This window comes from Schistocerca piceifrons, chromosome 1 (assembly GCF_021461385.2).
Source record: "Schistocerca piceifrons isolate TAMUIC-IGC-003096 chromosome 1, iqSchPice1.1, whole genome shotgun sequence".
Lineage (NCBI taxonomy): Eukaryota > Metazoa > Arthropoda > Insecta > Orthoptera > Acrididae > Schistocerca > Schistocerca piceifrons.
Window position 1 is genome coordinate 244749075 of NC_060138.1, and position 12091 is coordinate 244761165.

At 38.1% G+C, this 12091-nt stretch overlaps 1 protein-coding gene across 1 annotated transcript in view; it reads right to left on the bottom strand.

The window, feature by feature from the left end:
* Positions 1-2365: 2365 nt before the first annotated feature.
* The window catches only part of LOC124796147 (signal recognition particle 14 kDa protein), a 43177-nt gene continuing 33451 nt past the window's right edge, over positions 2366-12091 (bottom strand). The window contains exon 4 of the mRNA XM_047260242.1: positions 2366-2598. Coding sequence (XP_047116198.1) covers positions 2482-2598 — 117 coding nt within the window. The 3' untranslated portion in view covers positions 2366-2481. The remainder of the gene's footprint in view (positions 2599-12091) is intronic.

Here is a 12091-nt window from a genome sequence, read left to right on the forward strand (position 1 = left end):
AAGAGCAAATGTTTCAACATTCATGACAGCCTACATGAAACATGGAAAGACGTCATCGTGTGAATGTAGTAGTGGGCGCAAATAAAAACTAAATGACACAGATCGTCGCACGACATTAGGCAATAATGAAGAAGAGAGACAATGGCAAATAAACTCCAAAATAATTTGCAGCAACAATTATGATGGTTCTACTGGTGGCATGGAGCCAGTAAGAATTCATATTTCATCGGAGCGAAATGAGGCATGGTGTTAGATATGTGAAATATCTTGGTGATGGAGGTTCTAGTGCTTTCAAATCTGTTGTAGAAAGCAAGCCACACAGAAATGGATGCAACATTGAAAAGCTCGAGTGTGTGGGGCACATTCAGAAGAGGATGGGCGATTGACTTCTGAAACTGAAACGAGAACAAAACAGTATAAAACTCAAAGATGGAAAGCCACAGGGTGGGCCACAATGCCTGACTGGCAAAGAGATCCACAATTTGCAGACATATTATGGCAAAGCAATAAGCCAAAACACTGGAGATTTGAAGGCAATGCAGAAGGTAGTGTAGACAACATTCATTTTTTCACAAGTTGTCAACTGATGAAGTACATGAACTGTGTGATATATCCTGATGTAAATATAAGCAGGCAAAAGCCGAAAACAAAACCAATTAACATAAACATAGTCTTCCTGAAGCAATCTTAAACACCATACAGCCAAAATTCCAGTTTCTAGCTCATTCAGATTTGTTAAAGAAATGTACCCATGGCGGAACATAAAATCCAACTGGAGCTTCAACAGTCTCATTTGGAAGAAATGCCCAAAAACAACATTTAGCTCATCTACTCTTGTTAAAATTGCCACATACGATTCATGTCTGGTGTTTAATGATGGTAACATTGGAAGAATAAGGACCCTTACTGGACTAAGATTTGTTGCAGGTTGCTCGACCGAGAAGCTATTGAAGAAGACGAGATACTGTGAGTGTGTTGCACGTTCTGAACTGTTTGTGAAGGATATACCCATAAGGACATGCCAGAAACATCAGATAAAAAGTAAACACATACACGAAGACCAAATGTATGGTTATGGTCATCATTAAGGTACTAGTTAATGGTCCAAATCCTTATAAAATCTTTTCTGTGCATTTCAAGGAACTTTCATTTTTCAGTGCATAAGGAACATTTTCCCGTGAACAACTGGAGATCGAAAAGTGAAATTTTCTGCAGGTTTGTTCATAGTATAACACAACTTCCTGTGGTACAAAATTGTTCTGTGTGTATTTCTGTCAAAATTAGTTACTTTTCTGTGAAATTGAAATTGCTTTGTTTCATACGCATAATTTTTTAAAATACATTGTAAGAGCTCTAAAACTGATATCAAGAAACTGTTCCACATGTTTGCTATCTGGTTACTAAGAATTACCTACCACAATATGAAAGTTGTAAGTAAAGTCATTTTTGTGAAAATGTTCCTTGTGTGACAGCAAATGTAAAAATTTCCAACAATAGCATGATCAAATTTTTTGAGAAAAAAATTTGAAAAAATCCAGACCGTAGCCCGTTACATAATTACCTAACATGCAAAATTTGGTTCTATTATCTTTCAAGCATCAAAAACTGTGTTAGATTATGCAAACAAGTCCATTTTCTCCCATATCCTCCCTTCATGCACTGTGAATTTCTGTAGGGTTTTAGCCAAGTAAAAGTTGCAATCTCGATGTACGACCTCACAGTACCACGACCCCTGCGAGGCCCATTAGCTCTCAACAATTTTAAGTTAGAGTATATAGAAAAAAAGAGAAACATGATCTTCTTCCTCAACTCCAACTACATCTGACAAAATTTTCATTACTGTTGCATCAAACTGTCAATTGTAGATCCAATATCTCTTTTCCTTCCTGTATTTAAAATTATGGTACTAATGACACTTGTAACATCAACTGTTGGAATTCAGGCATTTGTACATTTTTGTGGTGTTCCTCACATCATATTTATATAACAGCCAAAAAAGTAACAACCCCTTGTCAAACTAGCTAGCATACAACGCTATCAATGTAACTGAAACAAACAGAATCACATTTTTACTCAGTAATAAGATAGAGGTCCGTTGAACTACAATCACTAACTGTTTGTCCCTGTTTTGCCATAGCAATTACAAACTTAAAACTATAGGCCCAGATAAGTTATACATATCAATTGTCTGATCCATTTTAATGATCTCTTTTTGTGCTGTTATATTTTATACTTTTCTCTAGAATAAAGTCATGTTCCAACAAGATATATTCAAGGAAGTGGATTTTACTCACTGCTAAGGCAATGTACTAACAACATATTATAGTCAAGTACCCATTCTCTTAAATAAAAGGTAAAAAACCAGTTCCACAAAAAATTTCTTTTTCATTCAGAGACTAACACGTCAGGAACATCTCATAGAAAACATAAATTAGACTCTTAATTAACACAATATTTCAGTTATATACAAATACATCAACATTATTGAGTAGCTTTTGCTTTAGTTTTCGTTTTCTTAAGTTTCTTCAGTCCATCCAAATTTCCCCTCAGCAGGTTGCAGTAGGCTTGCTGAAACTTGTTGACATCCTTAGGATGAATCTGAAAACAGAAATATGCAATCAAATATATGTGAATAATATGGAACGCCTCTTTCCTCATACATGCAATAGATTATGATTTCAATTTACTCACTCCAAGACTAAGCAAAAAATTAACAGATTTTTCTGAAATACCACTGTGCAGTTCCAGTTTCACTGAAACTGAAGCTGTAATGTCAGGTTGTAATTCACAAATAATTTGGTCCAAGTGCAAGTGGTAAAATTAAACAATGGAAAGCCCTGGATGTAATAATAACATATGAAAATGATAGATTGCTACTCATCACATTCAGGAGGCACTGAGATGCAGAGAGGCACAATGAACATAGTGCTACACATTTAAGCTTTCAGACAAAAAAAATCCCGCTTCTGAAACACGCACACACACACACACACACACACACACACACACACACACACACACACACACACAGAGAGAGAGAGAGAGAGAGAGAGAGAGAGAGAGAGAGAGAGAGTGAGTGTGTGTACTGGTCTCTAGTGGCCGGAGACAGCAGCTATGTATGTGCAAGCTGTGTTTGTGTGAATTTGTCTCTGTGTGTGTGTGTGTGTGTGTGTGTGTGTGTGTGTGTGTAACCTTCAATGTTTAACAGTCTTTTCACTGTTCCTGTCAAACTCAATGCCTTCTTTATGTAGTAAGTAGATAAGATTTTTAGTTATAGAATTTGATTTCTTCACGGTCAATTCTAGTAATGACCTTTTTCCTCTTTCCAACGAAGCAAAGTATTAGAATCATTAAATCCCTTTGCCCATAAAAAGTGTCCGACATTTCAGTTTTTCAGAAAATTTTCAACACAGGTACAGCACCAAAAAATTACATTACTCTCATTAATATTTTGCAAAGTACTGAAACATTTATAACACTAGCAGACAATGCTTCTCTTGAAGACTGAATGACTACATTATAGAAATCAACACATTCTACAATAAAAAAACAGTTCACTCTTTTCATTCATTCATTCAGTCCTGTAGGCTGGAGTATACGTTGATTTGTCGTTCCCCATTTTTGGAAAGCCTTCAGTTCAGTTTTATACTGCTAACTCCAACACAGATCTACATGTTAACAAAATATGTCAGGTATGCAACTGGTCCAAAGAACTCTTATGTTGATCGAACCCAGTATTTTGTTCTAAATGCAAGGACCTCATTGTCAGAAACAAAACTTAAATAAGCCTACCCCGAGTAACAAGTCACAGAACTATGCTACTCACTTGTACACAGGAATTATTTGACAGATAACGCTCACAGCTTTCCAGTTTTTCACACGCATGCATTTGTACAAACGGATTTCCCATACAAAGAAAACATTTACAAAATGAGACCTACATAGGACACACACCAAACGACTATGAATATAAACAACAGTAACAACAGTAGTAAAAAATCTTACTTTAATAAACCTTTCTCAATCAATCACTGAAATGCAACAAATATAAAACACTCATGGACATCAACAATGGATTTATGGTAGAACAGCCATGTAGGTCAAGTTGAGGAAACACTAACTGGCTCTAGTAAACTTAACCTGCTTGCTACAGCAGATAGCATCCATAGTTACCAAAGCTGCAGAGAAGGGATATTCTGACAAGAAACAGTTCATAGCTGTCAAAGCACAGGTACTGTTTGATTGTTGGCACATTTGTATTATGAGAAGATTTTATGGAGAACCACAGAAATTGAGATCAGTTCCCACGAAGGCAGCTCAACATCATAAGGACCATGTGATAGATTTGGGAATAGGTATTGTGGGTCCAGAGAAAAGAGTGAAGGCCATATGTCACATCATGATGATGTCATTAAAGAATCTGATTCAGACAAGCGGTTTAAGGTATTGATGTTCAGAAAAGGTTTCTTCTAGATGGCTCATAAAAATATTTGCATATGGAGGTGCCATACATATATGTTGGACCGTCAGCGAGAGCGCACCGCTAGTTCCTGCTACTAATGAAGCGAGTACACCATTCGTTTGTTGTATATTTTTAAGAGCTTAAAATAGGAGCGATAGCAGTAATGGATAGGAACTGTGATTGTTGTGTACAAATGCGAGCCGATTTGGTCACCCTTCCCTCACAGCTACAGACTGTGTTGGCTTCTGTTACACAGTCTGAGGCTGCTGCCAAGGGGCATCACTGTGGGGGATCGAGCGCAGGGATGCAAGGGACATCGAGCACATCCTGTGTGTCCCCTGATCGGTCCACTGCTGTGATCGCCCCGGGTGCTGCCTGCACTGAGGACGATCCCTCATCCGTTGTCAAGTGGGAGATCATTCCAAAGTCTGGCAGGCAGCGAAAAACTTTCCGAGGGGCCGATCGTAGGGCCTCCCCAGTTCGTTTGACGAACAGGTTTTGGGCATTATCTGTGGCTGACAATGTCTCTGAGCCAGATGCAATCATCCACCCTGTTCCAGAGGACGCTTCTCGGCCCGCAAGGTCTGGGCATTCACAGAGGGTGGATTTGCTGGCAGTTGGAAGCTCCAACGTTAGGCGTGTAATGGGGCCGCTTAGGAACATGGCTGCCAAGGAGGGGAAGGAAGCCAGAAAGCACTCCATGTGCATTCCGGGGGGAGCCATTCCTGATGTGGAAAGGGTGCTTCCGGATGCCATGAAGAGTACAGGGTGCAGCCAACTGCAGGTGGTGGCTCATGGCGGTACCAATGACGTGTGTCGCTTTGGATAGGAGCAGATTCTGTCTGGTTTCGGGCAGCTAACGGAAATGATAAAGACTGCCAGTCTTTCTTCCAAGATTAAGGCAGAGCTCACCATCTGCAGCATAGTCGATAGAGCCGACTGTGGTCCTTTGGTGCAGAGCCGAGTGGAGGGTCTGAATCAGAGGCTCAGGCGGTTCTGTGACCGTGTAGGCTGCAGATTCCTTGACTTGCACCATCGGGTGGTGGGTTTCCAGGTTCCGCTTAATAGGTCAGGGTTCTACTACACACAGGAGGCAATTACATGGTTAGCAGGCAGTCTTTTAGGTTAGAATGTCTCAGGGAACCACAGAAGGGGTGTCCGTCTAAAAGTGATCAGGTAAAACACGATAAGGTAGTTGTAAAAACGATTGGTATTGTAGTTGTAAACTGTCGTAGCTGTGTTGGGAAAGAACCAGAGCTCCAAGCCCTAAGAGAAAGCACTGAAGCTCAAATAGTTGTGGGTACAGAGAGCTGGCTAAAGCCGGAAATAAGTTCAGCCGAAATTTCTCCAAACGATCTAACAGTGTTCAGAAAGGATAGACTAAATACAGTTGGTGGTGGAGTATTTATTGCCATCACAGATAGTTTTCCTTGTAGCGAAATTGAAGTAGATAGTTCGTGTGAAATAGTACGGGTAGAGGTTATACCTGAAAATCGGACTAAACTATTAATAGAATCGTTTTACCGACCCCCCCCCCCCCCCCCCCGACTCAGAAGATATAGTTGCTGAATAGTTCAACGAAAACTTGAGTCATTTCAAATAAGTACCCTGCTGATACAAATATAGTCGATGGCGACTTCATTCTACCCTCAATATGGTGGAAAAATTATATGTTTAAAGCCGGCGGCAGGCATAAAACGTCATCTGAAATTGTACTGGATGCTTTCTCAGAAAATTATTTTGAACAATTAGTTCATGAGCCCACTTGAAGCGTAAATGGTTGCGAAAGCATACTTAGCCTTTTAGCAACAAATAATCCTGGACAAATAGCTAGTATTGTGATAAATACAGGGATTAGCGACCACTAGGCAGTTGCTGCTAGGCTGAATATCGTAACACCTGCAACCATCAAAAAGAAACACAAAGTAAATCTATTTAAAAAAGCTGATAAAAATGCTCTTAACACCTTTTTAAGAGACAGTCTTCACTCCTTCCGATCTGATCATGTAAGTGTAGAAAAGTTGTGGAATGTTTTCAAAGAGATAGTATCGACAGCAATTGAGATATATACACCGCATATATTAATAAGTGATGGTACTGATCCCCCGTGGTACACAAAATGGGTCAGATCGTTGTTGCAGAAGCAACAAAACATCATGCCAAATTCAAAAGAGCGCAAAATCCCCAAGACTGTCAAAGTTTTACAGACGTTTGAAATATAGCACGTACTTCAATGCGAGATGCTTTTAATAATCTCCACAACAAAATTCTGTCTCAAAATCTGGCAGAAAACCCAAAGAGATTCTGGTCAAACATAACGCACACCAATGGCAAGACGCAATCAATACCTTCACTGCGTGATAACAATGGTGAAGTCACTGATGACAGTGCCACTAAAGCAGAGTTATTAAACACGGTTTTCCGAAACTCCTTCACCAAAGAAGACTAAGTAAATATTCCTGAATTTCAATCAAGAACAACTGCCAAGATGAGAAACATAGAAGTAGATATCCTTGGAGTAATGAAGCAGCTTAAATCACTTAAATGTAAGGCCTCCAGTCCAGATTGTATACCAGTCAGGTTCCTCTCAGAGTATGCTGATAAAATAGCTCCATATTTAGCAATTATATACAACCACTCGCTCACAGAAAGATCCGAACTTAACGACTGGAAAATTGCTCAAGTCACACCAACACCCAAAAAGGGAAGTAGGAGTAATCCGCTGAATTACAGGCCTATATCCCTAATGTCTATTTGCAGTAGGGTTTTGGAACATATACTGTATTCGAGCATTATGAAGTACCTCGAAGAAAATGATTTATTGACACACAGTCAGCATGGATTCAGAAAATATCGTTCTTGTGAAACACAACTAGCTCTTTATACTCATGAAGTAATAAGTACTATCGACAGGGGATGTCAAATTGATTCCATATTTTTAGATTTCCAGAAGGCTTTCGACACCGTTCCTCAGAAGTGTCTTCTAACCAAACTGTGTGCCTACGGAGTATCGCCTGGATTCGTGATTTCCTGTCAGAAAGGTCACAGTTTGTAGTAATAGACGGAAAGTCATCGAGTAAAATAGAAGTAATATCCAGCATTCCCCAAGGAAGTGTTATAGGCCCTTTATTGTTCCCGATCTATATTAACAACATAGGAGACAATCTGAGTAGCCGTCTTAGATTGTTTGCAGATGATGCTGTCATTTATCGTCTTTTAAAGTCATCAAATGATCAAAACGACTTGTAAAATGATTTAGATAAGATATCTGTAAGGTGCAAAAAGCGGCAATTGACCCTGAATAAATAAAAGTGTGACGTATTCACATGAGTACTAAAAGAAATCAGCTAAATTTAGATTACGCGGTAAGTCACGCAAATCTGAAGGCTGTAAATTCAGCTAAATACTTAGGGATTACAATTACAAATAACCTAAACTGGAATGATCACATAGATAATATTGTGGGTAGAGCAAACCCAAGACTGCGAAGCATTGGCACTACACTTAGAAGGTGCAACAAGTCTACTAAACAAGACTGCTTACACCACGCTTGTACGCCCTATTCTGGAGTATTGCTGTTTCCAACATGCAGGGACCTTACTGTAACCCAGAAGTTTCCTCCAAGACTGTTTTCTGTGATGAAAAACCTGTGTTACAAAGTCAAACTGTCAAAGTTGAAAGTATTTTGTTCTGTATAAATTTCAATGCCATTAATGCTAATCAATTACTCAGAGATTTAAAAAATGAATAAAAAGTTCTTAGCTCACAATATTCACATTACATGTAATGGAATATTGGGTGTTTGAGAATAACATTCTCAAAGTAAAGCAAATGACTAATCTCCTGTAAAAATGCACCCTCAGATTTTTATTGCAAGCAGGTAAGAGGTGTTTGGCCACAACAGCCAAAATCTGGCAAAGCTTGCATATTTTTTCCAGTATCCAAAATTAAATTTCAGTTGATAAAAAAAGGCAAGGTAAAAAGAAAACACAGTCTACAAACTTTGAAAACTCTGGCATTCAGCATGATGGGGGGGAAAAAAATAAAAATAAAAAAAAAAATAATAAAAAATAAAACCACCTAACACGTGTGTTCGTAAATGAAAAAAACAACTGTCAATCTGAAAAGCATGTATAACAAACATTACAACAGCATTCTGGAAAGATTCAGTAGACGCAAATTCACATCCCACGACAAAATACACCTGAGCTCTAGTACGAGTACCTGCTTGTACGTCGTCAACACCGATTTGTCATGTAACACCTAACCTTCCAACTGAACACTATATACAGTCATAGGCTTATCAGTAAGTAGTAAATAAGTAGTGAATAGTAATTCTTGTGTGCCTTACCAAAACAATAGCACACCAAGGCTGCCATCTGCTCTCAAAACATTATTTCTTCCCCCAAACTTACCCCATCCCCTCCAAAATATATAAGTAAATAAAAATGAAAAAAATCACAAGTGCACTATGCCCCACACAGTTACTTTCTTCAGTGTTGGGGCAGTAGTGATTAGTTAGACAGATTATAATCACTGATCTCCTTTATGTACTGGTAATACATCATTACACTCAATGTGTAATGACTGTGTGAGAATAACACTTGCAGAAGTAAAGCTGACGACAAAATTTCTGAAGCACTGATCTCACAGATTACTATTGCAAGCAGGTAAGAGATGATTGTCCAAAGCAGACAACATCTGGCAAAACTTGCATATTTCATCATCTCATTATCAGCAATGCAGACAAAATTGGTCATTAATGTTAGTAAATCAAAATAACAAAACATTTTGAATTAGAATAGATATAACATGTAGTTTATGAGACATTATCCTAAAAGATTCAATTTAAAAATGGCCACCAAATAAAGCAATCTGAGAATGCCCTTCCTGTTCATAGTGTCACACTAGAGAAAGCATCACATTCACAGTTTGAGTGCAATATTTTCAAACAAACAACTTGTGACTTATAGTTCCTGTAGCAATGTAGCTGCAGATAATTAGTGTATCAGATTGCAGGCAGTGATAGCCAACATCTGCCAAAGTCTGTGCCTTCCTGTTTGAATGCTTGCGAATAGCAGGGAAAATACAAATTTTATACATTGTTCACAAGGGAGAGACAGTGCCAAAATATTTTTACCATTTATGGTATTTATAAATAACTTTGAAGATATTGCCAACATCTTTATCAGGCTGCTCATAGATGATGTTTTAATTCACAAATAACTGCAATCAGTGGGAAATTTTCTTGCAATGCAGGAACACTTTCACCTAATTGGCAGTATATCCAGTGATACAATATTTAAATTATATAAACAAATATTTTATGAAGATGGTGTTATACAGATTTAGCAGTACATTTTATAAGAGAGTACGAATTTAGGTCTAGTATCAGAGAATCATTGGGTCCATAGCAGGGATGTCTCTGGACCCAATAATGGTCTGATCGTAGACTGAAATCAATTGTCTCTCTAATGAAATATACTGATACAGCTGAGTATTGCATAATAGAGTGCTTAATACACAAACATACGTAACACACATGAAAAGGCAAGATGAGCAGCTTTGTAGAACTACAATACATGAAACAAATCTTTAGTCACTCACTCACAAAAATAATATATTTAGGCAGCATAACTGTCAAGAAAGTAGAGCCTAAGTTGATCTTCATAGGGAGAATGATTCCAAATATAGTTCATCAATGAGGGACATCATTCAGAAAAATATCTCTCAGTCAGTCTTGATTACTGTTCCACCCATAACTATTACTTCACATGATTAATGGAAAAATTACATGAAATTCATAGAAGAAGAGCATCATTCATCAAAGTTTTGTTTACTGAGTAGGAATGTATTAGATGCGCGCAATCAACTTTAACAGGAGACACTACAACAAATGCACGGTGCATCACAAAGAGAGGAACAATTCTTACACACACACACACACACACACACACACACACACACACACACACACACACACACGATATAACTGGATACCTTCAGACTATTTTAATAGAATGTAAGCAGTTACTCTATACCTTCATCCACCGGTGAATGGTTTTCTTAACTAATAGTACTTATACACATTGGTTCCCTCCCAAACCAACAAGTATGTGTAAGACTGTCAAGAGTTGTAACAATGCAGAGGATGATAAAGATCAAGGGGGAGAACCAGTAAAGTGGAAAACTACTAGAAGAACCAAAAACTGAATTTGTTGAGAAGTTCTGTGGTGTTTCTTTTGGAAATACACTTAGGAATGTAATCTTAATCGGAATCAAAGCATGGGAATAAACAGTACAAACAAGACGTGTGGTGTAACTGAAGAATGCTGACAATTTTATGGGTAGACTGAATAACTACTGAAGAGTACTGAATCAAATTGGGGAGCAACAGCTTTACTTAGCAACTTTGCTCCTTAGAACAATTTTAAATTTTACTACTGAAGTAACTCAATTTTCTCTTTCAGCATTTCTACACTAATTAAACCACATTTATCTTCCTATTAAAAAAAAAAGTCTTATTCATTTTTCCTTGGAAACTAATTGTTTCTGCATTGCAGAAGATGGAAAATTCAGATTATTAAACATATTGTTTTAATGCTATAAAATTAACATTTATCAGTGAAGTGGGATTAAAACAAATATTAAATGTGTGTAGCATAAATAAGTGCATCAGAGGCGTATTAAGCAACAAATTTTGTTCTGTTGGTGTAACATGCTGGAGGGGGATCAAGGAGGAGGACATATGGGCAGAAGCACATATATATTCATGCACTTCCCCTTTACAAACAATCCTGTTGGAAGAACATCTGCAACTAAGCATTACACCAGAGGTTGAATATACCGCTTCACTTTTAAATTTCTTTTATTATCATGCCAGTTTTGGGCTCTCATAAGCCCATCCACAAGTGTCGCAACTGTGCTGTGGACCCCGAGCACCGCAGTGGACGTGTACTAGGTGCGGTGCGCTACCTATGAGTAGAGAACAGGAAGTTCTGCACTCATACAACTGAAGCGGTATTTTCAACCTCTAGTACTTCCCTCTTACACAGATCTGCAACTAAAGATCGAGCAGGCGATTCCCCCTACTTCACAAGAAGCACCTACAGGGTGTTTCACGAAGTTATACTGGCCCTCCTCCTCCTTCATCACTGGCAATGCAATGCGCAGGTATGCCCGGAGGGGTCTATATTTTCTACACATTGAATTAAAACTACATGGCATGCTGATCTGAGTCATTAATAACACTAATGCAAGAAAAAAATGTGGACAGAATCTGCACAAATCTCTGCACACTGTTCTACTCTGCGACAGGTGAAATTTATTTTTAGTCATTCTGTACAGCTGGTGTAGTGTTCTGGTAAAGGCAAATTACCTCAACATGAACATCGCTAGATTTAGAATTTGTAGACAAACCATATCTCTCTTATATTTCCTGTTCAGTTCTTTTATGCATGCAGACAAAATAACTTCATGGACCATTGTTTATATAGCGGAGTTATTTTCAGTTTATTAAATGGGAAGTTATTTGCAGTTGTTAAGTGAGCTTTTGTGTAAAAAATGTTCCTTTAAACAATGACTGAAAAGTGTTTAACTTGTAAGTACAATGTTCTCAGTGACATGTAG